Raw genomic sequence first — 25,894 nt, forward strand, 5'->3', positions numbered from 1 at the left:
AACCATTACCTATCCTTCGCCCCATCGGCCTCAGTATACTGCTTGCAAACCATACCAAAAGTCTCCCATCCTTTATCTCATCTGCCTCTGTGTCCTGCTTCGCAAACTATAAGCTGCCAGATACTACTATTATACCATAAACCTGTCTGTCCTTGAAGCTGAGATCTGTCTCACTCTTTGTCACACTAAGGCTGCTGCCCGCCAGACTGGGGCTCCTCATCCATAGGAAACAGATCGCTCCATCTCTCATACTCCTCATCGGTGAGAGCCTCTTTATACCATTCGTTTCGTCTGTCTAAAAAGGCCTCATCTAGAGCGCAACGCTCCATGTTTAAGAGAGTGACTAGGGCCTTTCCTCCGCGGGTGTTCGCCAGGCGTAAAAGCGAATCCCAGTCGTGGTTGTCGCAGCCCTCCTGGTCGGTACGATTCATAGGGTGGCCTGCCTCTGTCGCTGTCTGGCAGACCGAGTTCGCCATGTCCTGCCAATCTGAAATCTCATCATCCCGCATTCGCCAATGAGTTTTCAAGAACACTATCAGCTGGTCTGCCGATCCGTCTACAGTTGGGCTCTTTAATGCCTCTTGTAGATCTGCCCCAAAGGCCTCCAATCCCTTCTCTCTTGCCATCTGTGCCGGGTCGACACGAGACCGAAGGCGTGCCTCGTTATCCTCGAATGCGACCTGGAGAGTTGTTGCATTGACAGATGAAGACTGGCGTAGCTTCGCTACGCTTTGTGCCATGATCGTTTTGTTGTCAATCTCATGGTCCCGGCAAGCAAAAAGTCGGTCTGTATGCTGCTTGATTAGTGCAGCTGTCTTCTGGTGAGCCTTAGGAAGGCCTAAAGCTGCTGTCTCGATAGCTCGGATTGATCGTTTGGTTGCATCGGTCTCGACAGTGAAGATCTCTTTGATAATCTTGTCTTCTACCTCTACCTGCGGGAGGATCGGGGCCTCAAGTAATCGTGAGTCCAGGTCAAAGTCCTCCGACTTGGCCCATCGACTGAGCAAATACCGGCGAGCGTTGGAGATAAGCGGGAAGGTCTGTTCCGTTACCTCTTCCTGGATGGTCGGCCCAAACTTTTCCTTCGTGCTATCTGGGTGCATCAGCTGATCTAGCCAATGGGCATTTCGTCGGTCCCATTCCTCTGCTGTGATTATCTTGGTAATCGGTCCTGTGGGCAGACTCGATCGGAATGGGTATGGCTCCATTAGGCAGACACTGAGCGAACAGCAGACTCGTCGTCGGGATCGGGAAGACCGAGAAAAGCAGTTGATTGGGTTGTATCGGGCTCGAGTGGTCCTCTTGTTTGCCTGGTCGGTTAGTTAAGACACGGTCTCATTGAATGGGGCAACAGGTACCGATACCTTCTGCTGAGTTCTTTGTCGGCGAAGCTAGACTGTTTTATTTGTATTGTTTGGCGCCGCATGCATGGGCGCAGGGTCCTGCTGCTTGGCTCCAAGGTGTAATCTTGCTGCTTGGATCCAGCCGTCGCACCGATGCCGCAGAACTTCAAAAAGTCTGTTAACTGTTTCGCTTTGGTCTGCAGAGTATATGTGTATAGTCTTACTATATTGTGACAAGCTGCGCGTGGTGGGCGACCGATCAAAGTCAAGTACTGATGTGTTGTTGATATTGCAGGAAGCGGGTTTTTGGTGTTGAGAGAAAGTGGGTCGCTAACAACCAGAAGAGCATCTCCTGGATTCTCGTTTGTTCTCACGTCGCTCAGTCTTGTTAATGGAATTTGCGTCAATGAGTTTGGCAGATAAATGCCACAAGACACCGACTGACAGGACAAAGATTAATGTTTGCTCAGCATCTGCTAGATGTCACACAGATCAATCTGAGTACATTGTCATCAGATCAGGGTTTGGTAGAAGGACTTAACTGGCGAATTTACTCTGGTGCATACCCTGAAGTTCAGATCTTGTGCAATCAGACCGACTACTTAGTCTTCTTGCTGGAGGCTGTTGGTGATCAGGGTAATATGCCGCTTTAGGTGAGTTCCTCCTATGTGAATCGTGGTATATCAAGTTGCTATTATTATTCGCATATACTCACAATCTTTCAAGATAGAAGAAGTCGCCGTGCACGTGAACATTCATGGATATCGTGATTCGTCTTCTTAGTTCTGTGTGCTGATTAACCCACAAGTCTTAACTACCGATAGCACATCTGGCTTATAACTGTAGTCGGGTGAGTTGGGTCGTTCCCCAGGTAACACCGATCGATTTCCGCAGCTGACGACTTCACGAAAGCGGAGATATAGAAGCATTGGGTGCAGCATTGATTGATAGTTGAAGCTTAAGATATCTTAGCTTTTTATGTCTCGTTTAGATGTCGTAACGTCATTCAATGCTGCACCCGGTACTCCAAAGGCTATGTTTGACTTAATCGCCGATCCATTCAATGATGAGGCGCCAGATCCCACCCCGGCCACTCCTCCAGGAAAGAGGCGTGTGATACAAGACGAATCACCCTACACCAATAACTCCTCCGGCTAGTCATTGAAACGCTTAGTTACCACTTTTTAAATTAGGATGCTGCAGTCTAGACCCCAGTATTCAGTCAGGCAGGAATAGGCTTGAGGTTATTCTAATAACAAGTTTAGGATAACTCTAGAATGACTTTCTGAAGACTACAAAAGGCTCATTAGGAATTTATATAAACTTAGGAGAGTACAAAACCCACAGATCTAACCAATGCGTATCGCCTCTTCGCCCATCTGCCACCAAGCCTCTGGATACTGTGCTATTGATTCCAAGCAAAATAGGCGAATTGAATGATGAAGCTAGTCATCGACTTGCTGAATAGATCAGGCACTCCATCACAAGAGTTTGGCTAAGAACATAATCACCCTTCAAACTCCCGACGTAACTGACTGCCTTAGACACAGCACAGCCGTTCCCCTTCCCTCATCCTCGCCCGAAAGAGCATTCACGGCTTTTCGCACAAGAAGCGGAACACTGACCCGATTGTAAGAGAAACAAAGATGGAAATGATTGATCCCGTAACCTTGAAGTTGGGGAATGAATGTGCCATCAGCTACAGCCACGACTACTCTTGAGACCGACGGTTCCCGTTCAACAACAAGACGAGGCAGAATAGCGTGAATGTGAGCTAGAAGTTTCATTTTCATTTGAGACTTGTGGCTGAGAGCTTAAATCAACAGAGAGAACTTGATGATTTTCCCACTGTCGATCGGCTCCTCGGGTCAAGTGCTAACTCATGGCGTGGATAACATTGCGATCATACCCACCGCCATCAACTTGCTGAGAGATATGTAGCTCTTTAAAGCCCTGGCCAAGATTGCAGATTATTACTGATGTTATCAGTCCCTCGACATCACAAGCCAAGAGATGGATCAGGAAGCTCGGAATCTACGCCAAACGAAAGTCATTGCAGATTGCCGTCGGTTCAAGCATATCCTTTGCAAGATTACCTCAGGAAATGCAAAGCGACTGGATCTCATTCAAAGCCCAGATCAGCTCGCCTATTTTAATCAAGAACGATGAGGGTACGGATGGTCGCGATCAGCTTCAGACTAGAGTGGAAAGGGAGGCTCATCGTCTAAGCTCATCTTAATTTATGATGACTGTCCTAAAATTCTTCTAATTCTTTGCTGAAGTAATCCTAAAGTCATCATAAAAGTCGCCTGTTCTCCTCGAACAATCCTTGCAAATAAGAGTCTGTACACTTTCAGTCTTAGCTCATCTGCACCCTCAAATCCGTCTTCCACAACAAAATCTTCCATATCCCATTCTTCACCAGTGTTAATGTCATTCCGAGACCCAGATTTAAAAAGCAGTGTTTCCATCCATTGGTTAAATGGTCAACGGAAAATGGTCTCATCGACCAGATAAAGCAGCATCCTGACATCTACCGCAGGCTGCTTCAACAGGGGGTAGTCAACCTCTGCAAAACTGTGCTTCAAAAAGTTGGACGATCGGGTTTCAATAAGGATATTGTTGATAGAGTCGTCCCGACCTGCAAGCGTCTTGGAGCTTAGCGCCCATCCCGTGCGCATCTACCGGCCATGGACGCAAAGCGCGATGGCAAAGGTCAGAGGGTTTCTTTCTATGCTCATCTTCAAGTGGCAGGCCAAGAAGCTCGCGGTACTTTTCCTTCATAGTCACTTTATGGTTACTTTCTGACCGTAATCCTGGTCATAATCACTATCCGGCCAACGCAGACCTGAAAGACGCATTTAAGGTAAACTGTTTCAATGGAATCAGCAGTCTCCCATCTCCTGTTGCAATACTGCTGCATGATCTGCCATCGATTGAACATCATGGTGTAGCAAGCTTTCCATCTCCAGTCAGTCGGCGCACAATTTGGATGGTAAGAAAATGGGCCTCCCTAATAGCGAGGAAGTGAGACATTCGTCCACCTCTCGATCTCTAGAATAATACTGTTGATCTGGCGAATTGACATCGTCCATCAGGGTTTCTAAGTCAATTTTCCAGTGCCATAGCGGTGCTGTGGCGGATCTTGGTTGCTTCCTAGATGGGGCTTGACAGAGATCCATTTAGTGAGAGCAGAGTCAGTTTCATGTACTTGTAATTGAAGTCGACATCAACACAGAGACTATATACAACACAACTATATATATACCAGAGAAAGCACAGACATCATCTCCATCATTCATTCATCCACTCGCCGTCATGCCACCGAGATCTCCGCCTAACATCCAGATGGGAGAGCAAAGCTCTCGGTGCGGCTGGAAGCACTATACTTGGCACCAGTTCCGAGACCGCGCTTAGCAAAGCCCTTCCAGATCTCACACTTGTTGGCTCCCTTGGTAAGAGCGGTGTCGGCGTCGATGATGGCGTCTCGGGCCTGGACCATGTTAGGGTTGCAGGGTTGCCTATCAACAGTATTAGCAAAACATCATTTCTAGAAGGTCTAGGGAATACTTTCAGTGCCATGCCCGATACAACCAGAGCCATTGTGAGGAAGCGACCGTCTGTAGGAACGCCGTTGCTGAACTTGGGCTCGTCGGCATCACTGTTCCCGTGCTTGTCGATGAGGTTCCACATAACCTCATACAGGGCAGTAGCCCAGTAAGTACCAATAGCATGGACTCCACTAAGGCTGTTAACACTCTTGTAAGTGTATGGGTTAGTGGTAAGGCTGGTGCTGTAGGGATAAGCGCGGATGCCAGCCGCGTTGTTGTAGACCCAGTCACCCATGACCTTGTTGCTAGCGCGGGTATCCTTGGATGTTGTGTGGATAGCAGTAGCCATGAAATCACCCCAACCTTCACCCATACCACCGGACTCACCACCAGGCAGACAGCCTGAGTTGGCAGGGCCACCGGTGAGACGGTTGGACAGACCGTGTGTGTACTCGTGGATGACGACACCAGCGTCGAAACTGCAGTCGCGCTGGGGAGTGCTGTATGTCCAGAGGTACATTCGCATACGGCCGGGCTGACCGTCAGCGGGTGTAGCGAAGTTGGCGTTGTTGGTGCCGCTTCCGTCCTGGGCGTTGAGGATAACCATGTCGTTTCCTACACCACCTTGACCGTTGTTGTTGGTCTGGAAGTTACCAGCCTTCTCGGTGAAGCCAAGAAGGTAGAGAAGATCGTGATACTTATTGGCGGTGTAGAAAAGCTGGGTGATGGAAGCATCGCGGTAGGTGGTGGGGGTAGTGGTGCTGGTGGAGTAGTCATACTCGAACTTCAGCGAAGAACTGTCAGGACGGTAGTTGTTCAAGTAGCTGGAGCCCCCTGAAGGATTGACCTGGGCAATTCCGTTGTTTCCACGGGTAGTTGTGTAGTTGTTTGAGCCGTCGCTGAGCCAGGTGAACTCAGAAGCCTCGAGGTTCCAGGGGTTCGAAACAGTGGAGCGGGATCCCTTGGAAGGGTCGTTGACACCCCAGGGGCTATAATAGTACAGTCAGTTCTTTCCCAATCATCTATCAATGGAAATACGTACTAGACCTTGTATGTAGCCTCGTTGACATAGTCGACAACACCGACAACCTCATCAGTCTTGGCAGCGTTGACATAGGTCAACAGCCAGTTGTCGACAATATCGGTCTCAACTCTCCATGTGAGCTTCAGCTCCTTGTTCTCATCAACAAGGTAGGTGAGCTTAGCCTCGGGCTTGCTAACGGTACCCTTGGTACCAGTGAAGGTGTAGTGGTTCTTGCTCTTCTTCTCAGCCTTGGCCTTCTCAGCCTCGACAGGGAGAGAGAGAACATCGACAGTGTCCTTGAGAGCGTCGACAGGGTCCTTCTCATCACGCTTGGTGAGAGGGCCGGGGATCTTGCCATCGTAGAAGCTGTTTCCGTAAGAGAAGACCTCACCATCAGCGCCAATCTGTATCCGTGTCAGCACATTCCAAACCCCCGTAATTTCTGGGAATACCCACGTTCACATTGAAATCAGCGTTGTCGATATCAATACCGTTAACCGTCTGGCGAAAGTGAACATGCGCAATTCCATTCGCGCCAACATAGTGATCGTTGACCATGCGGAAAGTAGCCTTGGGGAAAGTCGCCTTGACCAAGTCGGTGGCGGTCTCGGTGTAGTCAGCGCGCTTGGTGACTACTTTGGCACTGACATCATCAGGAACCTCTTCCTGAGGAACGTACTCGGCCATGGGAGGAAGCTTGAAAGCTTCCAGGTCAATGCCACGCTTGCTCAGTGGTGAAGGATTAGGAGCCCTTCTGCTGGGATGAGCACCAGCGAGGCTCGAGAGGCCGATGAGGAGGAGAGTGTCAGAGAAACGCATCTTGATGAGTTGCACTGGAGTGAAGTGCTGAGTTGATGATGTTCGTGAAGTTCAGATAGACATGTTCGAAGGATCTATTATATACTTCTACAACTACATTACTATGCTTCCAGTCATACACGCTTCTATCCAACTTCCCAATTCAACCGGGACTTTTGTATATCTTGGCCTCGAATATCTAGAAGCTCACAACTACCCACTGACCTATTCTGGGATATAAGCGCTGCAAGAAGGGTCTTTTGTCCAGGCACTATCTCGCAAACACCACCGTCATGCGACATTGCTATCTGGGGTCACTTGTTCCTGGCCCTCAGTCCCGCTAAGGGTTAGCACGTCATCTTTGCGATATCTCGGCAGCAGCGAGATAGGAAGGTCTTCCCGGACAAACAACAGCCGAGGGAATAAACGGCTCGGGACGAAGCATCGTAGATTTGCACTTTGGGGAAAGGGTGCGGAGTGTATAGCCTGATTCGTAAGTATGCCCCGAGGGACTAGTAACTAGTGAGTATTGCAAGCTTAAGAGTAAGGTTAAGCATGATAAACCTTCTTAGCACATCCTCGGAGCATTTAGGACGCTAGAAATAAGCGGTGCGGTCGTAGATATGATCATACTGGCATAGGAATTGAATGGGTTGCGAGCGAAAGACACTATCTGCCATCTCAACACCACTATCCGAGCAATCATACCCTAAAAGGAAGTCCATAGTCTAGACCACTACACCGCAACATACACTGATCTGCAAGATAAAGACGCCAGGCTATTTCTGCACTCTGCAAGCGCCATGACGGCCCCTGCGTTTTCTTGGCACAGGTCCTTTTTGACGAACGACATCCGTGTGATCTACCACGACATCCCTGCACATCTGGGGACCTTCCATGTTGGGCCATGTCTCCCGGCAATACCACCCTCAACGCAGAGTTGGTTGGCCAATCAATTATTACTCCGCTGTTTATGACTTGCAGTAGAGATGATTGTTATCAGTGGTAAAGGGGGGTAGTTGGGGAGCTGCGAGATTTATTAAGGCTCGCTTGGGTATGGGAACTGCCTTTTACATGTTGTGCTATGATGTTCTGGTTGATATCATGCCGCTTTTGATATGGAAGGTAGTATAGCTTGTTAAGTGAATGCATCACGCGTCTATTTGCGAGTCAGTGACACGATGTTGTATCTTGCAGATACGAAGCGGCCTCATTATCAGCCTTGCTTGGTAACCTGGCGATAGGAATCCAAGAGTATCATCGCTTTTCCCCCTCGCATACACGAGTCTTAAGTACTGATGAGTTCCAATCAAGGTCATCATATGAGTGACAAATGTTCTGGGTTTCTTTGTACCAGCCTGCCGACTTGTCGAATATCCCCTCGTCCGAGGGACCATCGTTGGATGACACGAGTGACAGCTCCAAGTGACCTGCCAATCTTGTCAAGCTTCGTGACTGCTACTGGCCAAGCTTCCCCACGCCTTGGCTTTTCAGGTCAGAATGGTACGTGGGTTCGCATGACCCTGTCAAGACTCGGCATACATTATGTACTATCGAAGGATGTGCCAAGTGCACTGATATTCTAGATACTATGGAGTAGCATATGACTATTCAGATCACATGTCAATAGTCATACTCATTCTATCTGTTGATTGCATGCTATGTCATTGTAGATATGCTCAAGTGGCAATGAGGAACAACAGAGACACTGTCTGGATCGACTCCGGTTCATGAAACGAGAAGAAGCTCTAACAATAATGTTTTAAAGCAAGGATAATTTGGAATTCCTCACTGAATACTAGAAACAGTTTGATTTAACAATACATATCGCGCCTGAGCCGTTGACCTTTTCAGCCGAAAGCGTCAAGTTTCAGTCTACATAACCTATACCCGACCTCGATAAAAACATTCTTGTACCCATTGGCATCACCGTAGCCATCGAGGACAAGGGCATCCTGTGTGAAAGTCTCATAAGAGATGGAAATAGGGAGTTTTCAATGGAATATCTGATGTGGATGCCTTTAGTTCTTAAAGGACGCATGTCTGAAGATCTGTAAGATTAGAGACTGGCACTACCTAACGAAAACCCGAAATAGGGCAGTTTGTATTTCAAACACCTCAACCTTATATCACTATGAAACATACTTACACATGTTTTGAGACTTTTTATTAACTCCATGTTCCCCATATTAGAATGAAACACTGCTTTATATTCAGAGAACCTCAATGGTTGGTTGGCTTTAGCTACTCCGTACCAACGGCCAATTTGGCCGTTGTGGCTCCACTTTCGAGCCGGCGAATTTGGACGCGAGGTGATCCATCTGGACAACACCATGGGGAAGCGTCCAGGACACTAGGAAAATATGGAACTCATAGGCCAATGTGGCCATTGGATTATACTAGAAAGAGCATGCCAAAGGTAAATTGGTTGATGCGATTATTAGAAAATTGCCTATATAAGGACTTCACGTTCAAGCTCTTGACCAAAATCATCACCAACCACCAATACACAGTCTTCATACAATTCAACTTGCCTATCATGTCCCAGACTCTCGCTCTTGTCACTGGTTCAACTCAAGGTATTGGCCTTGCAGTTGCCAAAGAACTCGCCATCAAGCATAACTACCATGTCCTCCTCGGCGTTCGAAACACAAAAGCCGGTGAAGAGATCGCCTCTGATCTTCGCAAAAACGGCCATCAAGCTTCAGTCGTAGAGCTTGACCTCACATCTCCTGAGTCCATCGATAAAGCAGTCAAGCATATCGATGAGAAATATGGACATCTCGATGTTCTCATCAACAACGCTGCTGTTTTGCTCGATTTCAACAAGGACCTTTCAACCTGGGATCTCTTCTCCAAGACATTTGCAACAAACGTAGTAGGGACAGGTTGTCTAACCGCAAACCTCCTTCCTCTTCTTCGCAAAGCAAAGAATGCTCCCCCTCGCATTGTCTTTGTCTCAAGCGTCATGGGCAGTCTCACCAAGGCCACTGACGAAACTACAATCTACTACAACATTGACTATAAGGCCTACGACGCGAGCAAGGCAGCTGTTAATATGCTCATGCTCAACTTTGCTCGCGAGTTACATGATGTGGGTGGAAAGGTCAATTCTGTTTGTCCGGGGTTGGTGAAGACCGGTTTGTCGGGTTATCATGAGTACGGAACGACTCCTGAAGTTGGCGCAGAAAGGATCGTGCAAATGGCGACTATTGGGGAGGATGGGCCTACCAGGACCTTTAGTAATCTCAGCGAAGAGCTTCCTCTGTAGATAGATTGTATCATATGATGGTAGTTTACGGATGGTGTTTCCGTGGATCCTTACGTGGGTCCTAGCCCCAGGAATTTAGCCTTAAATCCGAAGACCTTTTCTGCTTACCAACCTGCACTTATTCTCCTCCATGCCATCTTAACTCACCAATATTCGTATCAATTGCAATGGAAATAATGTCGGAGCCTCTGTTCTTTCAAACGTGCCAGTTATGTGATAAGGCTTTCACTCAAGGTATATCCGCTCCTAGCATTCCCCGTCAGCTGCTGACCACCATCAGAGCACCCATACAAGCGACACGTCAATTATTGCCGACGCGCCCAAGCTCAACGTAAAGGACGCCCAAAGTCTTGCACTTCCTGCAGAATAGCCAAGACGAAATGCGACTTTGGTCAGCCATGTTCGAGATGCACCAAGAAGGATCTGCGATGCACGCTTGGTCGACCAATTCGTAACGGAGTCGCTGCGACGTCAATTGAGCCTTGCTCTGATCTCAACGCTCGGTTGAGTAATGAGCTGGAGGCCGTTAATGGCGTCATTCCATGTGAGCCTCAGAGCTTTTCACTTGAGTTGGACGAATTTGGAAGCGACTTCCTCTCGTCGCTGGACACCATATCCTCCGATCCCTCTGGAATTATGCCAGCTTCTATGGAAATGTTTCTGCCCGGCACCATGAACGATATGCAGATTCGCGTGCCTCCGAGATCGCTCAGCTCCAAGGGAGATCTAACACGCGTTTCTCATCGCCTTTCAAGCATGCAGCACGCGTCCAGAGTCATCATGCAGATGCTTTACGCGTATCCTCAGATGATGCTCCGTCGGCAAACGTTCCCGCCGTTCATTCATCCCCATTGGCATTTAAAAACTCTCCCTGAGACGTTGGGTAATTCCGTGGCGATTTCCCAGCTATTTGCAGTGAGAACACCGGAAACACAGTCCTTCTTGTGGAGGATGGTTGCTGCTGAGGAGGAGCGCTTTCGAGAAAAGGTAAATGTGACGAGTCTTTTCGAGTACCTTCTACTGATTCGAAGTAGTTGCACAGCTCCTCTCCTCATGAGTTGCATTTGTGTCTGGAGGCTATGATCATCTATATGATGATGTCGATGAGCGAACCTGGCTCAGAGAGCAAAGAGAGAACTTCTAGGCTCTTTGAAACAGCAGAGGTCAGCGTTGTCAACCCTCACGGTGAATCTTGAATTAACTCCATATTAGCTTATCGGCTCCCGCTTCCTCGATCATACTGGCAGCTACTCGACCACTGAAATATCCGAGCCAAGCTCAACATGGCAAGACTGGATCTTCGCAGAATCGCGCCGCCGAATGTCCTGTCTATGGCTGATCATAGGTTGCGTAATCACCATTGAGAATGGGAAGAAATGCAACATCTGCAGCGACATGCGCAGCCTTCCTCTCCCGTCAAGCAAACTATTGTGGGAAGCGAGAAGTCTCGAGGAATGGCAGACGGAGAAGGCTTTCTTTGACATGAGCTGTCCTTTTATGACCCTAGGTGAGCTCGTCGAAGCGAAAGCAGATGCGGGGAATCCGGCTGAAGCGCAGAGGTTGCAGAACTGGGAGATGGGGAGCGATAAGATGACGGCGATGCTGAATATTGCTGTTGAGTTTGTATGGGGCAACGTTTTGTAATGGTTGACTATCTTAACGGGCTGTTTTCACACTGTATTACCGTGCGAACCCCTAGAGGCACTAAAGCCCCAGTGGGTTCCCCCACTGAGGGAGGAGTATACCCTTGTATCGGTGTTGGGCGTCAAGCATCGAACTGAAGCCGCGTCAAATTCCGCTGCGATCAGTGGATGATTTCAGTAAATGAGGCGTTTGCACCAGAAAAAGCAAAACTCCAAAAGATAACGAATTGGAGAAGATACCGGATGCCATGATTGCGTCAGAAACGCCTGGTCACGTGCAGCACATCACTTGCGCGTTTTTTAGTTTAACCCTCGATAAATCAGGCGCGTCACGCTCCCGCAATCCAACCTTTTGCCAACGCGATCGATCACCTACTCGACGTGTGATGTGGGTACTCCCAGGGCTCACTCACTGCAAGCACACACTGACATGATATGCTAGATACGTATCTCGTTCATCCACGCGACCCACGAGGTGCCCAGAATGAGAGGTCCAGCCCCCCCTCCGACTTACCTTCCTACTCCGCCTCAGGAGGGGACAAAGAGAAAGGCCAGTGATGCTGCCCCGACAAGCGATAACGACAATCAATCACAATCGCTTCCTCCTTCACCCAAACGGACTCAACGCGAAGCATCATTCCTCAGCATCTCATCCGGTGGCCATCAAGACAACACCCAACACGACCAATTGGCCCCTCCTGGCAATCGACCTGTGATCAACACTGAGCCAGAAAAAGAACTTAAACTTTCTGTTGAGCAGAATCGTCTGCTCAACACAATAGTCAAAGATGGACGCAATGTTTTCTTCACTGGCTCCGCTGGTAGCGGTAAATCGACTGTTCTCAAGACTGCTATTAGCAAGTTGCAGGGCCAGAGCAAGAGAGTCAGAATCTGCGCACCCACTGGTCGTGCTGCTGTGCCGATCGAAGGCACGACTGCCCACGCTTATATGGGATGGGGACCCAAAATGTTTGAAAAAGGAATACCCGAGCTCAGGGGCGCATGCTTCCAGAAGACCACAAAAAGGCGTCTTAGAAGAACAGACGTGCTGATCATCGACGAGGTTAGCATGATTAGCAGTAATTTCTTAAACTGCATGAATGAGTGCTTGAAAAGCGTGAGAGCGGACAAGGCACACTTGGCCTTCGGTGGCATTCAGGTCATCGTCACTGGGGACTTTTGCCAACTAGCCCCTGTCAAACCTTTTCAGTGGTGCTATCATTGCGGTGCCCCAACCAAGTTCAACAGTGCAGAGGGCCTGCATGCTTGTCCCAAATCCAGGGACCACGGACCATGGGCTGACGAGGACAAATGGGCCTTCAGAAGCAATGCTTGGGCCGAGGCCAACTTTGCCTGTTTCAACTTGAGAGGAATTCATCGTCAGAACGACCCCACATTCATCAAAGTCCTACAGAAATGCCGCCTTGGGATCCCTTTCACTGAGAATGATATAGACCTGCTCATGAATCACGACTGCGAAGTTGAAGATGCGCCACAGCTTCTCTGCACCAGAGACGAGGTTGACCCGATCAATCACGCCAAGTTTCAGGCTATCACAGAGTATAAACCGAAACAGTATACGGCCCGTGATGGCTTCAATTGGAATGAAGTACTGAAATGGGAGAATGAGAAGTTTAGCAAAAGGCTTGAAGACGGAACATTGGCTGTGCACAAGGACCATCAACTCGACCCGGTCGTCGACCTCAAGGAAACAATGCAAGTCATGCTCCAAGTAAACCTCGATATCAGAGCTGGGCTCGTCAACGGAAGTCAGGGCGTCATTTGCGGCTGGGAGAGAATCGACCCCAAGAACCTACCGTTACTCAAAGGACCATACTCGATCGAAAGAAAAGGCCACGTTGGAGCCTTTACTGCACAGCACCTACAGACTCACCCCAACAAGGAAGACCGCGTCTGGCCGCGCGTGCGCTTCAGCAATGGGCGCGTCCGCACAATATATCCCTGTTGCGTGATCACTGCCATCGGCGATATCGAGACTTATTCCCTGCTGCACCGAACACAAATTCCGCTTGTACCTGGTTGGGCCATCACTATCCATAAGAGCCAGGGAATGACTCTGGAACGCGTTATTGTCAATCTGAGTAGGGCTTTTGCAGAAGGGCAAGTCTATGTTGCGTTGTCGAGGGCGACAGGTCTCCGGGGTCTGAAGCTTGAAGGCAGTACGCATGGACTAACTGTGGGAGAGGGAGGGAATGAGGAGGTTCGCCAGTTCCTTGTTGATACTTTTGGTCCTGAGATGTTCGAACAGCTTGAGGATCAGGAAACCAATTAATCCTGATGTCAAATGTAATTTTGTTGTATGGGCTTTGCATAATACTTGCATGTGAATGATATTATGTTCGAGTGTCATTGATAATCCTCCGTGTTTCATAGTCGTTGAGCGAGGGCATGAATTGGCTGATGATGTATTCGAGGCAGTCTAGATGGCCAGATATGACTGACACTAGGAGAAGTATTTCTTATGACAAAGAGACACCCGTTTAGATCTGATTATTCTCCGGGCCGCAAGATATTGTATCTAAGCTCCGCAAACTATCCAACCGTCTATCCCGCGTTGGTAGCCAGGCCTTGGGTAAAGAGTTATATACTTGAAGTTCTCATCGCTCATCCATCGGCATCGAATACAGTTACCTCATCCATTCCTACATGCTAGCCTAGCCAATTACCAGTGCCCTTCCCATGCCTAGAATGAGAATGAGAGGTCCTGCCACAAGCGCTTTCCCCCAGAGGGACTCCCCTAGAGCACCGCTCAAGAGGAAACGCGACACCAACACGCAAGCTCCGATATCTTCCAGCGAAACCAAACGCCTTCAGCATCCCTTCCTCGTCCGACGAAGATGAAGCGCCCAAAGCCAAGTCGTCAAGCCGCGCCAAAGCGAAGGTCTCGCCTCAACAACCAAGGTCGAACAAGAATACGATGGCAAACTTTCTAGCCATGGGGAAGGAGAAGCCGGCGAAGACCCTGCAGCAAAGGCCACAGCAGATGCAATCTCAGAAGACGCCGCAGCCACCGCAGATCCTACAGCCAAAGACACGGCAGATCCCACGGCGGTTTCCGCAGCAGCCACAGCCTATGCCCGTGCTTCCGTCTTATCTTTCGACCAGTGGTCCCGTCGATGATGAGGACGACTTCCTGGCCGTTGACTCGGAGTCTGAGGTTGACCTGGAGTCTGAGCCAGCTCTATGCAAAGAGCAGCAGGACCTTCTCGATCTCATCATACCAGAAGGAATGTCTTCTTTACTGGCTCAGCAGGATGCGGCAAGTCCACAGTTCTGAAAGCAGCAGTCAAGAAGCTTCGAGCGGAGAGCAAAGTCGTTCACATCACCGCGCCTACTGGTCGAGCCGCGCTTGGAGTCAACGGCGTGACTACTTGGTCCACATAGGTTGGATCACTGACGCTATGAAGCTCCCCGTGAGTAAGCTCAAAAGTGATGCAAAGTTTCGGCCAATTATCAAGAAGGGCCTCGAGGAGACGGGTGTTCTTATCATCGATGAGATCGGTATGGTTGAAAACCATCATTTCCAGCCCATGAACGAATGCCTCAAGAGTGCTCGATGCTGGTCATTCCAGCACAACGACTACAACCCCAACGCTCTAGCATTCGGCGGCATCCAACTTCTTGTCATTGGCGATTTCTGTCAGTTACCTCCAGTCAAGCCTTTTGAAAATTGCATGTATTGCGACTCACGTACAATTGCAAATGCTAAACGGAACCCGACTGAGTGGAACTGTGACTCGCATAGACCCTGTGGTCCATTCTATGTCGAGGATCAGTGGGCATTCAAGAACGATGCCTGGGAAGAAGCTAACTTCACTCAAGTTCATTTGAAAGAGATTCATCGTCAGTCCGATCAGTCTTTTGTGAAAATGCTTCAGAAGTGTCGACTTGGCTTACCATTTTCTAAAGCAGAAGAGAAGATGCTGCTCAGGCAAAATCCCGACGATCCGAAGTTTCAAAACGTGACCAAGCTTTTTTGCCTCCAAGAAATCCGTACAGCAAGAGAATAGAAATTGTTTCGATTCATGGCCTGGAAGAAGTACCGTCTATAAAGCCATTGCCGGCTTCGATTGGAGACCACAACATACGGAACTCGCACATTACAATCAACCAACAAATACTCTGTTCACAGATCTGGAGGGACACAGATGACGTACAAGAGTTTATTTAAAGCAGGCAAATAGGTTCAATTCATTGTTTCAAGACCATTCACAGGGCCAAACTTCCATGACCACACAGAAACAAGGGTTTTTGCCCTGCTAACGCTGTCACAAGGCTCGAGTCTCTCCATCTTCCCCTGTACGAACATACCCTAACCTTGGATAAGGAGTTGGATACTTGTTATCATCATCGCTTACCCATCGAGGATAATCAGGATCCTGCTCCAAACGGTAAGAAAGGATACGCCAGTTCGGCTTTGGGGTTGAGCACTTACGTTATCGAAGAAAGGATGCTTCGAACCAATATCCTGACGTTCCTGGTACCATTCACTTTCTGGTAAATGCCGCCTTTTGCACCAGATACAACGCGGTACTGTACTGTGCGAGACTGTCTTGCCGCAAGTACACCAAAACAGGATCAAATCATCAGCCTACCTGTCAACGTTGCTGGTCGGGATTCATACTGCTCGTTCAAACGCATGATCATGGAGCGTCTTTGAGGGCTCAAAATCATCTCCGTAGTCCATATCCTCCCTCACAATCCAGTTCCACTCCATCTCCGTTCGTTCTGCAAAGTACTTCCGCGACGTCTTGCGCTCCTCCTCTTCACATCTGACGCAGATCCACCGCGTATAGACATCACAATCGCATCTCTCGTCCAGGAACCTTCCCGTCACCTCTTGTTCAGTCTTCGCGTCACACTCCTCACACAAGCACATGATGTTATCAAGCTCATAACTCCCTCTCAAGTGCGGTCGGCGATTCGGATATGCACTTGGTGGAGCTGCACGCGGATAACATCTGCATTCTTCACAGATGTTGATACCGCATTTCAAACACGGCAAAGCACCTGCTTCATCGCAGTCGATGTTGTATAGTCGTACTTCGATCTCTTCGTCGCCTGCAAGATGAGGGCTCAGCGTTGACTGGCCCGCCATACGGTTTCTGTGATAGGGACTTGCATAGGCTTGACGGATAGCGAGGCCGCGACCATCGCAGAGGCAATGCCGACTGAGTGACTTGAAGACCACTGGTGACGATTGGATGTACTCGTAAGCTGACTTGCTTGTCAGACTGAGATGATAGAGGTCAAGGGTCGAGAGCCATGGAGCTAGGGAGGTGAGGATCGAGTATGAGGAGAGAAGGTCCTCGATGCTGGGACCAGCGTTGCCGGAGGAAGTATACGCCATGATTGATTATTGCAACGAAATTTCTTATTAAAATTCGTCGTCACTTTTCTCTTGCTTGTTAAAGGAATGCTGTAGCTTGGTTGTATATCACGTGGGTAAGCAATAATATGAGTCAGATTTCAACGTTACATCTTTGTCAGACTCATCCGAAGGTCGGAATCATAGGGTATGAGACCATTCTGACCGAGGGCAGTATCTCGGCGAGATGAAATCCAGGGCTTCCTTCTGTCGTTGATGTCGGATGTAAATCTGGAATAAGCTGCATAGGGGAGGGAAAAAAAAACTCAGGACCTTCAGCCTCAGTAATCAAAAGGTTTGGGTAACTTAGGTAAATTTAAGATAAGTTTAGGATACCTTTTATCGAATTTATTTTATCACCCTTCATTTATGTCTTGTATTAAACTAGATCGTATCTTTCTTGCTATCTCTGAAAACTAGCAACTTTCGTCATTGTTTCACATCTCCCTGGCCTTCTGGGACACAAGCTCCACGAGCCACTTTCTGTGCTCCTCCACCAGATGCGGGCTATGTCCAGATTCGATTTCCAAAGTGTCGGCGCCCCAGTTCTGGGCCACTCCCAAGAGCATCTCCCTGCCGAAGATAGGATCATTCTTGCAGATTACCATAGTCTTGCAAATCTTCAAGTCTGCGGGGGTACAAACGATAGGAACTTCGAAGGGAGTTTTGCTTTGATGGCAAAGTGTAGGGATGATCTCGTCCGAGATGTTCTGCTCAATATCTGAGAGGAATGCTTCTTTGACCCTATCAAGTTTCAATGGCATGCGTGTGTCCTGGTCCATAATTAGTTCGGCGTCTTGGGGCACTCGGTCAAGTTGTCACTTACTGATACATCGTGAAAGAATGGTGTCTTGCGGTGCTCGCCCGCAGCTTCATACATGGAAATGCCTTTGTGCAGGACAGGCGTCGGGGCCACATAAATCACAGAGCTGACACCGCCAGGCAGGCCTTTCTGCTCTCTTTCGGCAATGCTGTGACCCTCAATCGCCACAGTAAGAGGAATAGCTCCATAGCTATGACCAATACCAATCACTTTCCTCCCACTATCGATGTAGGGCAGAACAGCATCATGGATCCTCTTTACGTCATCGTGGTACGTCTTACCATCGACTGAATCGTCGTAGCCGGAGCTTGCAAGAGGCGGCGCAAAGACAGTGAAGTCTTGTTGCTGGAAAGCTTGGATAAGAAGACGGTAGTGGAGAGGTCGATGCCAAGCACCGTGTACAAGAAGTATGACTGGCTGCTGGTTACTCCCCGTCATCTTAGGCTCCGTGTAAGAGGGAAAATGACTTTCAGCATTATCGCTCGGTTTATGATAAGATTATATATGTAAGATTCGATAATCCCGGAATCCTTCTTCGGACGAAGCCTCCGATTTCGCACTGATATCTCTGCGGCAAGCCACACAGTCCGTTCCTTTGCTACCTTTCGGATGGAGGCTCGGACGAACTTGAGGCGCAGTGTGCTGACAAACATACCCAATCCTACTGATTACGGTTATACTGTCATCACTACATGCGAGATTCCCATGTTCCTACACGCATGGCATCGGCTAGCAACGGCAAGCCGGTTATGACTTCGCGATGTACTCAAGACCCATTCATGTATGTTCCATTGTAATTACTCGGCAAAGAATATGAACTTAAACACCTTTGACATAGTAACCTGGGGAGTATGTCCCGGACTTACAACAATCTCGGTTGAAGTAGGAAGTTGGTATGTCTTCCTCTCTTATTTCCTCACCTAAGTTCTGACAGAAATGCACATCTCAGGAAGCTATAGGCCTCAGCTGTCTTTGCTCAATGGCTGCGTGCCATTCATTTTGTTGCATATTTGGTTACTATCTACGTCACATGAGCCATTGTGATTCTACTGCATAGTCATATCGGCTGTCTGGTCGACCGCTATCTGCGGCAACTATAGGATCATCGAGATCCCTCAAAGGAGTCACAAATCACAGAAGCAGGAGTGCGAGGAGCACACCTCGTGTCAGAAGCTGAAATGCTGTCAGACAGCACCAGCGATTGATCATGGCCACCAATTACCAGTAGAACACCGTTCACAACTCGGCACGGCCCGGTTCAAGCTGTGATATCGAATTGTCCAGCAGGTCACGGAGCGTTAGCCGTTGACTCTATTGGCTTGAGTCAATACGCGCTGATTTCATGCCGTGTTGATCTATACTGAATTGACCTGCATGCCACCTATTTCGGAAGATCTGCGATGCCGCTCGGATAAAAGTGGCTGAATGGGCTGAGCTGAAAACCGATGATCTTTGCGAGTCGACACCTATACGAAGACACAAAAGATCAGCAAATTCACCACTCAACCCATTGACTGTGAAATTCTAGCTTTCGGCTCAAGCCGTGTCTTGGATCAGCCCGGTTTCGGGAATTGATATGCCACGCATAACGCCATCGGCTTCTGGGAAGCCAGAGAGCCGAGACATGTTTCTAATGCCCCCGTTTTGTCACATTTTACATATGATTTAGTGTGTGACACCGCAGGCTGAGCTTTCATATTTCTGACCAAATTTATGCCGCTACACAAGTCCAAACTGGAACGATTCGCCAGCGAATCCTCGTCGAGCTTCATGACATACATGCATATTTGATCCGTGTCTTGAGTGACATGGTTTGCGAATTGTCTGTCCCGTGTCTCATTCATATGCTTGTTTCAGCTGGCAACATCATCGTGCCGCATTGTCATTACGTAGCTCCCCTCCAGCATTTCTCCATTACTTGATCTCAACAGACCTTAACAATCGCTTACCAAAGATAAAAATCATGAGAATGATATAGTTGCTATTCTTTCTAGTCGCCATCTTCGCCAATTCGGTGTATCAAGTTTTCATCTAACATTAACAAGTTTTGTTTACTCCAAAGTAACTATGGCTATGTGTCCCGTGTCTTTCGGGTGGCATCTTCAGATTGCATTCTTTATTGTACTAGCTGCCAATCTCGTCTTTGCCAATGGAAGCACCGATGGATTCCAGCATATCCTTCACCCTCAAGAGGCTTCTCCTCAGATTATCACCGGCCAATATAATCCTGCTCGAATCAGCATCCACGATACTACCGGTCGAGTATCGTGGAGCTGGACGAAGGTCGACTTCGTTGACCAAGACATACCAAAGAAACTCAATCATTGTCTGCAAATTGGAGGCTCCGTGACTGATGTCAAGTGGGCGAACCACGGTAGAAGCGTCGTGGCAGTCTTTGCTTATGCTGTCGTTGTCATCAACCATTATCCCGAAGACAAATCCAAAGATAAGGCTATAACCTTCGGCATTTGCTTGGATAAATTCGGTCTGGGAGGAACTCACGGCATCGAGCCGCTACCGGATGGGAAGCTCGCTATAGCAACGACTTCCTCTGAAGCAACAGGAAATATTAAGATCGTCAACACCTCCCTAGGTACATCGAACCCTTATCCCGGCTTCCTCCAAGAGCTTGATGGTCTCCCTGCAGTTCATAGTCTTGTATGGGACCAAGTAACACAAAGTCTTTGGGCTGTCGGGAATGATATACCTCCTCACGGGAAATGTCCCTCGACGGCGCAGCTGAATCGGTATGAGTATAGGGATGGTTCATTCTCTCGAAAGCCCTCTAAGGTCGAGCCCATTGGTCCTCCTAAGATGTTGAACGACGAATGGGACGCTTCGTGGTGGGATGGAGGACATGATATTACGCCTGTGCCTGACCAACGACAACTTCTCATTTCTACAGATCTGGACCTTCACCTCTTCAATTTGACTTCGGCATTATTTATACACGGTGAAGAAGTGCTGAAACAGCCGCTCATGCAGGGATTCAAGCCAGTCAGCTCTCATGAGAAGAATCTGTCGCGGGCCGATGTCAAGTCATTGAGCTTACACAAGAGCTCCGGCACCCTTTATGTGCAGGCTGACTGGAAAGACTGCTTTTCAAAGCAGGTAAGCCATCTTACACCAGACGCCGCGGCACCAAGGGCCATCTTGTTCTCGCAGTCGGTGTATCGTTCTCGTTGGTTCTCACCCGTGGCTGGATGGTCTGCTGAGTAGTAGCGCAGGAACTGGCTGGTCTACTAATCTCGGGTCCCTCAATACCCGGGCCAGTGGCATTTTTACTGGGGAATCCTGAGTACACCTGACTTTGAGCAGTGAGTAAAGAAGTTGGATAGTGGATAATAAAATGTCATCTGTTTCAGCTCTAGGCTATGTCAGTGAAGCTGCTATCAGGATTGCTAGAATAATTGAACCATTGAGCCTAAATCTTGGACCCTTTACCCGGAAATTGCCTCAAATCAGCTCTAGGCCTCGTCCATGAGTCAGCGCCCTCATTGTCCACGTCTGTCACTGAAAAGATGACCAACTCCCTCTATGAAAGGTTCGGCTACTCGACTTGCAAAACAGGCGACACGTTCAAACACCTCAAACCGAAAATACCCGCTGCGGAAGAAATCTCTTACTTGACATCTATCAAAGCTATCAATAGAATTAAAGATATGTGACAGCGTATTAGTACAGTATAGGCTGCTGCGGCCATGCTCTCAGTTCAGGTACAGAATTCGGACCGTCTGCTTTACAAGGGACAGGGTATTGCCTTGTGAATTATCTGGAGGATAATCGGGATGGATTCATAGAATGTAATGCATGCCTTATCGAGAGGGAGAGGCTGGCGGAGGAGGAAAGGAAGAAGGACGCTATGGAGCTTTAAAGCTACGATATTGACCGAGGAACGGAGAACTTGATATCATAAGCAGGCAGAGAGGTTGATCGCAAGCTTTATATCGTATTCAAATACTGTTGCACTGACTCGTGGAGAGGTTAAACCTTAGTTTTCTGAAGTGATGCAGGTACAGCGGTCGGTGAATAGAAGCTCGTGTGCAGGTGACCTTTCTTGTCGTACTAACTGAACATTCAGCTTCGATGTGATACACCTACGAAAACTGAAAAGTATATAAACCAAGCTTTCAGCACTCTCTCAACGCCTCTTCCCAATATCGATATCGCATTATTGTATACATATCTCTATCCTTAACCATTCTCGCCAAAGTTACGTCAAGAATAGCAAAGCTTCGTGTTCCGCTGGACCAACCATGTGCACAACCACATTTATCAGATACTGGGGCTATTGTGGCCATTTGATAAGCACAGAGACCGTTGATAAGTTCTGTGACAAAGAAAGATGCGTCAGAGACTATGATTCGAAAGACCCGCTCCTCCATAAAGAATGTGGCGCTTGTGAAGAAGCTCGGAAGAAGGAAGAGGAGGAGAAGCTGAAGGTACTGCTTGCGTAATCATGAGATGTGATGGAGTGGTCACAGTGATTTGAGGAGAAGCTGAACTCTTAAATTCAGTGGACTCGAGTGAATCTCCATCGTCTTAATTTAATCTCTTGTCTTTTGTCCTTGTGAGATATGCCAGTGATACAGTCGCTATCGAACTATATAAACCAGCCTTTGGGCCTCCTCTCTCATGAAATTGGAAATGCAAAACTTCTAACATACGAAAAGCGCATCAAATATAACTAGCTACCAATACATCTTTTGAGCAAATATGTGCAGAACAATTCATACCTCATCTTTGTGCCAGGTATGCTCTTACAAGATCGGTTTCAGAATAGACGGGGTGCCATGCAAGACCCCAGGAGATATGGAAAAGGGATGCACAGCCGAATTTGAGGAGAAGACGGATTATCTATCTTCTGACTTTTGCTATAAGTGCCAGCAAAAGAAGAAGTCTGACAGCAAATGATGTTGATGGCGAATCGGTGCACGGAGGCAAGGGTTGACCAATCAGATAATCATTGACTTTCAATTGATATAGTGTTGTGACACTCAGAGCTGGAGAGCTATTGAGTATGCCTCGTAGATTCAATGTCAAGTCCATATTGGTGAGATCTGGTCACATTCACAGCCTAGCGCACAGCATATAAACCCGGCCAGCTCCGCACATTTCTGGCACTATATATCTCAAATAAACCCATTAAACTAATCATACTACATATAAAACATGAAATTGCTTCCCACTACGATATTTATAACTGCCGCCATGTGCAAGACAACCAGCATCCGGTATCAGTGCGAAGATTGCTGGACCCTCAGTCATGACGACACGACTGTGAAAGAATGCAAGACGCCACGTGGGGAATTTTGCAAGTCTGAGGTTAAGATAGTAAACGAATACTTCTCCTCCATATTTTGTTCTGTATGCGTGGAGAAGAAACGGAAGGAGAAGAAGTGACTTAAATCACTAAGGGGGTTATAAAGAGTTTATCACTATTTCCGTATTAATAAACGAGTAATATTCTCTGTTCAATGTCTCCGAGGATCACCATTAAATAGTTATATGAAACGTCTTTATTGCAACTATTGTGATCAGATCATGTCACGGCCCGTATCCTCCCTCTGGGCATAAATACGGCACTGTTTCCCTCGTGTTTTCTCGACAGGAACCCAACTAAGCAGATCCAATACACCCAGTAAATCGAGACAGGTTCAAATCCATCAACATGTGCACCACCACCTTCGTGAGATACTACTGCAACGATAAGAAACGTGACTACTTGATCAAATACAAGCAGAGCGAAACGCCATGCGACGAGAAGAAAAGGCCTCCGCGAGCAAAATGCAAGATCGAGATCGACTCAAGAGACGAGTACATGGACTCGAAGGAATGCCCGAAATGCATTGAGGCAATGAACAAGAAAACAAAGGAGGCTAATTGGATATGACTGTCCCTTCCAGCCTTGGTGTGGTCAGCAAAGATTTATGGTGAGACTCGGTAACAGCGAAGGATCAAGTTAGCAGTTTTGGGAATAGCATCGAATCAACCAGATGCTCAACAACAGCCAATTGAAAAGTTTTACTGTTCTGTCGTACTTTAGAGGAAGCGGAAATCAATGATGACGAACATGAATTGAGCCGTATTCTCCTTGCGGACCATTTGACTCGCATATCTATCGAAAGGTCTATAGTGTAGCGTCGATGCCGCCATGTACTTAATGAGAATCAGACGTAAGCTCCATATCTTGAGCCACCCGATCCTCCGTTGATCCTCGGAAGTCGGTGATCCAAAGTCTCACGTCAGTCTCTCCTGTTCCTTCACCACTTCAAATAATTAATTTCTCCCTCCTATCCACCCAAGCATTCCAACTGTCGCAGCACCAAATCAGCTACTATGTTGCTTCAAGACCTAGCAACAGAGATCGTCGAACTGATCGTACAGAAGCTATCGGTGCGATCTGACCTCAACGCCTTCTGCCAGACCAGCAAACGGTTTCACCACATTGCCAATGACCTTGTCTATCATGAGGATGCGCACTGGCGGTGCAACGCGCTTCGATGGGGTTCTGAAGAGGGCCTCGTTTCGGTAGTAGAGAGATCTTTGGATTCAGGCGCTGATGTCAACTACATCATCAACAATGAAGACGAGACCGCCTTGTTTCCAGCAGTCAGGAAACAGTATTGGGACATTGTACACCTTCTGTTAGCGAGGGGTGCTGATGTTCACCGCAGGAATAAGGTTGGCGATAATCTTGTGTACTTTGCGGTGACTACTGGCAGTTATGATCTGGTGAAGCTCATGCTAGATCAAGGTGTCGACCCAAACTCTCATGTGGAAGGCGATGTTCCTCCTTTGTTGCTGGCGGTGCGAAGAGGTTATCTCGACATCGTGAGGTTGCTCTTTGATAGCGGGGCGTACATTGATGACAGCGACGACTGGGGCGAAACCCCGCTGCATGTCGCTATAGGTGCATGTCAGCATGACATCCTGAGCTTCTTCATTGAAATAGACGTTTTTCGCAAAGACAAGACTGGGGTGCGAGGTGCTGATGCACTGGAGATGGCTGTCATACGGAGAGACATGCCAACGTTGAGGCTGCTTCTTGAGGGCGGCGCTGACCCACTTGTTCGAAGATGGACGAGGCATCATGCGATTATCACGGCAACGCTAGCTCGGGAAGATGACATGGCAATCTTAATGACGGAACGGTTGGTAGGAGAACCTGGTTTCATTGATGAGCATGGCAAAGAGCTCCTCTGGTACGCTGTGAAAGGTAGATGCCAGCGCTATACTCGATACTTGTTGGGTAAAGGTCTCGATCCCGACAGGGATCTATGGAAGGAGGTTGACGGTTCGATGGAGGGAGGTTCTGCCTTGGTAGTAGAGATGCTGGGCGCTGGTGTCCTAAGGGCATGAGATTGTATTACAAGGTAACAGTAGCGGTTTCGAGAATCAAGAAACAACCATTGCATTACTGGCACCTTGATTCTCAGGTTCATTCCTTTCTAAATGACGGATAGCTCACTAGCCTTCAGCTTCCTAGGGGTGGAAATAAAACGTACCTTGAAGACTATCGCCAGTGTCAACATACGGTTTCTGGGGCCGGGTGTTTTCTGAAGCTTGAAAATGTACAAGTTTAGCAAAGAACAACGTTTTCCAGGAAGTAACAGCGAAAGATCATCAAAGCTCAAAGAAGCCCGAGTCTAAGTTACAGCAGAGCAGTTAAGCTACCGACCCAGCCAGAATAGTATCTTCGACGAGCAATAAAGATAATAAAATAAACCCTATAAAAGGTATCCTAAACTTATACTAAATTTATACTAAAATACCTAAATCTTTTGATGATTTAGGGCTAAGGTCCACGACGATGGCATGGCCATCGATCGGGCAACCGTTATCAGCCATGAAACTGTCTGTATCGCCATCTAATACATTCGATCAGTTTACTGCGTCATTTTCTGTTGAAATTGTGTACGCTCTAGTCAACGGCTTTGGTAGCACGTTGGCGTACCTGCGGGTTTACAAAGCGTGATCCAGTTCTTGTTGAAGAATGCGACCTTTTCTGATCAGAGTTTGGTGGTTAGAGAGAAGGATAGGCTGTACATT

The 25,894-nt window shown here is 48.0% G+C and overlaps 8 protein-coding genes across 8 annotated transcripts; 4 read left to right on the plus strand and 4 right to left on the minus strand.

Moving 5' to 3' along the window:
• Nucleotides 1–185: 185 nt before the first annotated feature.
• Nucleotides 186–1,208, minus strand: J7337_012340 (uncharacterized protein; the record flags this gene model as incomplete). Its single annotated transcript, XM_044829866.1, has 1 exon — nucleotides 186–1,208. One exon carries the CDS (start codon nucleotides 1,206–1,208, stop codon nucleotides 186–188), a length of 1,023 nt encoding a protein of 340 aa, XP_044674782.1.
• A 3,472-nt stretch (nucleotides 1,209–4,680) lies between these two features.
• Nucleotides 4,681–6,737, minus strand: J7337_012341 (uncharacterized protein; the record flags this gene model as incomplete). Its single annotated transcript, XM_044829867.1, has 4 exons — nucleotides 4,681–4,836; nucleotides 4,914–5,883; nucleotides 5,937–6,322; nucleotides 6,375–6,737. The coding sequence occupies 4 exons, from the start codon at nucleotides 6,735–6,737 to the stop codon at nucleotides 4,681–4,683; spliced, it is 1,875 nt and encodes a 624-aa protein (XP_044674783.1).
• Nucleotides 6,738–9,255: 2,518 nt separating this feature from the next.
• On the plus strand, nucleotides 9,256–9,987 carry J7337_012342 (uncharacterized protein; the record flags this gene model as incomplete). The annotated part of the gene is made up of 1 exon (XM_044829868.1): nucleotides 9,256–9,987. One exon carries the CDS (start codon nucleotides 9,256–9,258, stop codon nucleotides 9,985–9,987), a length of 732 nt encoding a protein of 243 aa, XP_044674784.1.
• A 4,599-nt stretch (nucleotides 9,988–14,586) lies between these two features.
• Nucleotides 14,587–15,661, plus strand: J7337_012343 (uncharacterized protein; the record flags this gene model as incomplete). The annotated part of the gene is made up of 2 exons (XM_044829869.1): nucleotides 14,587–14,914; nucleotides 15,036–15,661. The coding sequence occupies 2 exons, from the start codon at nucleotides 14,587–14,589 to the stop codon at nucleotides 15,659–15,661; spliced, it is 954 nt and encodes a 317-aa protein (XP_044674785.1).
• A 608-nt stretch (nucleotides 15,662–16,269) lies between these two features.
• J7337_012344 (uncharacterized protein) lies at nucleotides 16,270–17,001 on the minus strand (the record flags this gene model as incomplete). Its single annotated transcript, XM_044829870.1, has 1 exon — nucleotides 16,270–17,001. The coding sequence occupies one exon, from the start codon at nucleotides 16,999–17,001 to the stop codon at nucleotides 16,270–16,272; it is 732 nt and encodes a 243-aa protein (XP_044674786.1).
• Nucleotides 17,002–17,456: 455 nt separating this feature from the next.
• J7337_012345 (uncharacterized protein) lies at nucleotides 17,457–18,280 on the minus strand (the record flags this gene model as incomplete). The annotated part of the gene is made up of 2 exons (XM_044829871.1): nucleotides 17,457–17,792; nucleotides 17,846–18,280. 2 exons carry the CDS (start codon nucleotides 18,278–18,280, stop codon nucleotides 17,457–17,459), a joined length of 771 nt encoding a protein of 256 aa, XP_044674787.1.
• Nucleotides 18,281–19,909: 1,629 nt separating this feature from the next.
• On the plus strand, nucleotides 19,910–21,061 carry J7337_012346 (uncharacterized protein; the record flags this gene model as incomplete). Its single annotated transcript, XM_044829872.1, has 1 exon — nucleotides 19,910–21,061. The coding sequence occupies one exon, from the start codon at nucleotides 19,910–19,912 to the stop codon at nucleotides 21,059–21,061; it is 1,152 nt and encodes a 383-aa protein (XP_044674788.1).
• Nucleotides 21,062–24,181: 3,120 nt separating this feature from the next.
• Nucleotides 24,182–25,204, plus strand: J7337_012347 (uncharacterized protein; the record flags this gene model as incomplete). Its single annotated transcript, XM_044829873.1, has 1 exon — nucleotides 24,182–25,204. The coding sequence occupies one exon, from the start codon at nucleotides 24,182–24,184 to the stop codon at nucleotides 25,202–25,204; it is 1,023 nt and encodes a 340-aa protein (XP_044674789.1).
• Between the last annotated feature and the right edge of the window lie 690 nt (nucleotides 25,205–25,894).

This window comes from Fusarium musae, chromosome 10, assembly GCF_019915245.1.
Source record: "Fusarium musae strain F31 chromosome 10, whole genome shotgun sequence".
NCBI lineage: Eukaryota > Fungi > Ascomycota > Sordariomycetes > Hypocreales > Nectriaceae > Fusarium > Fusarium musae.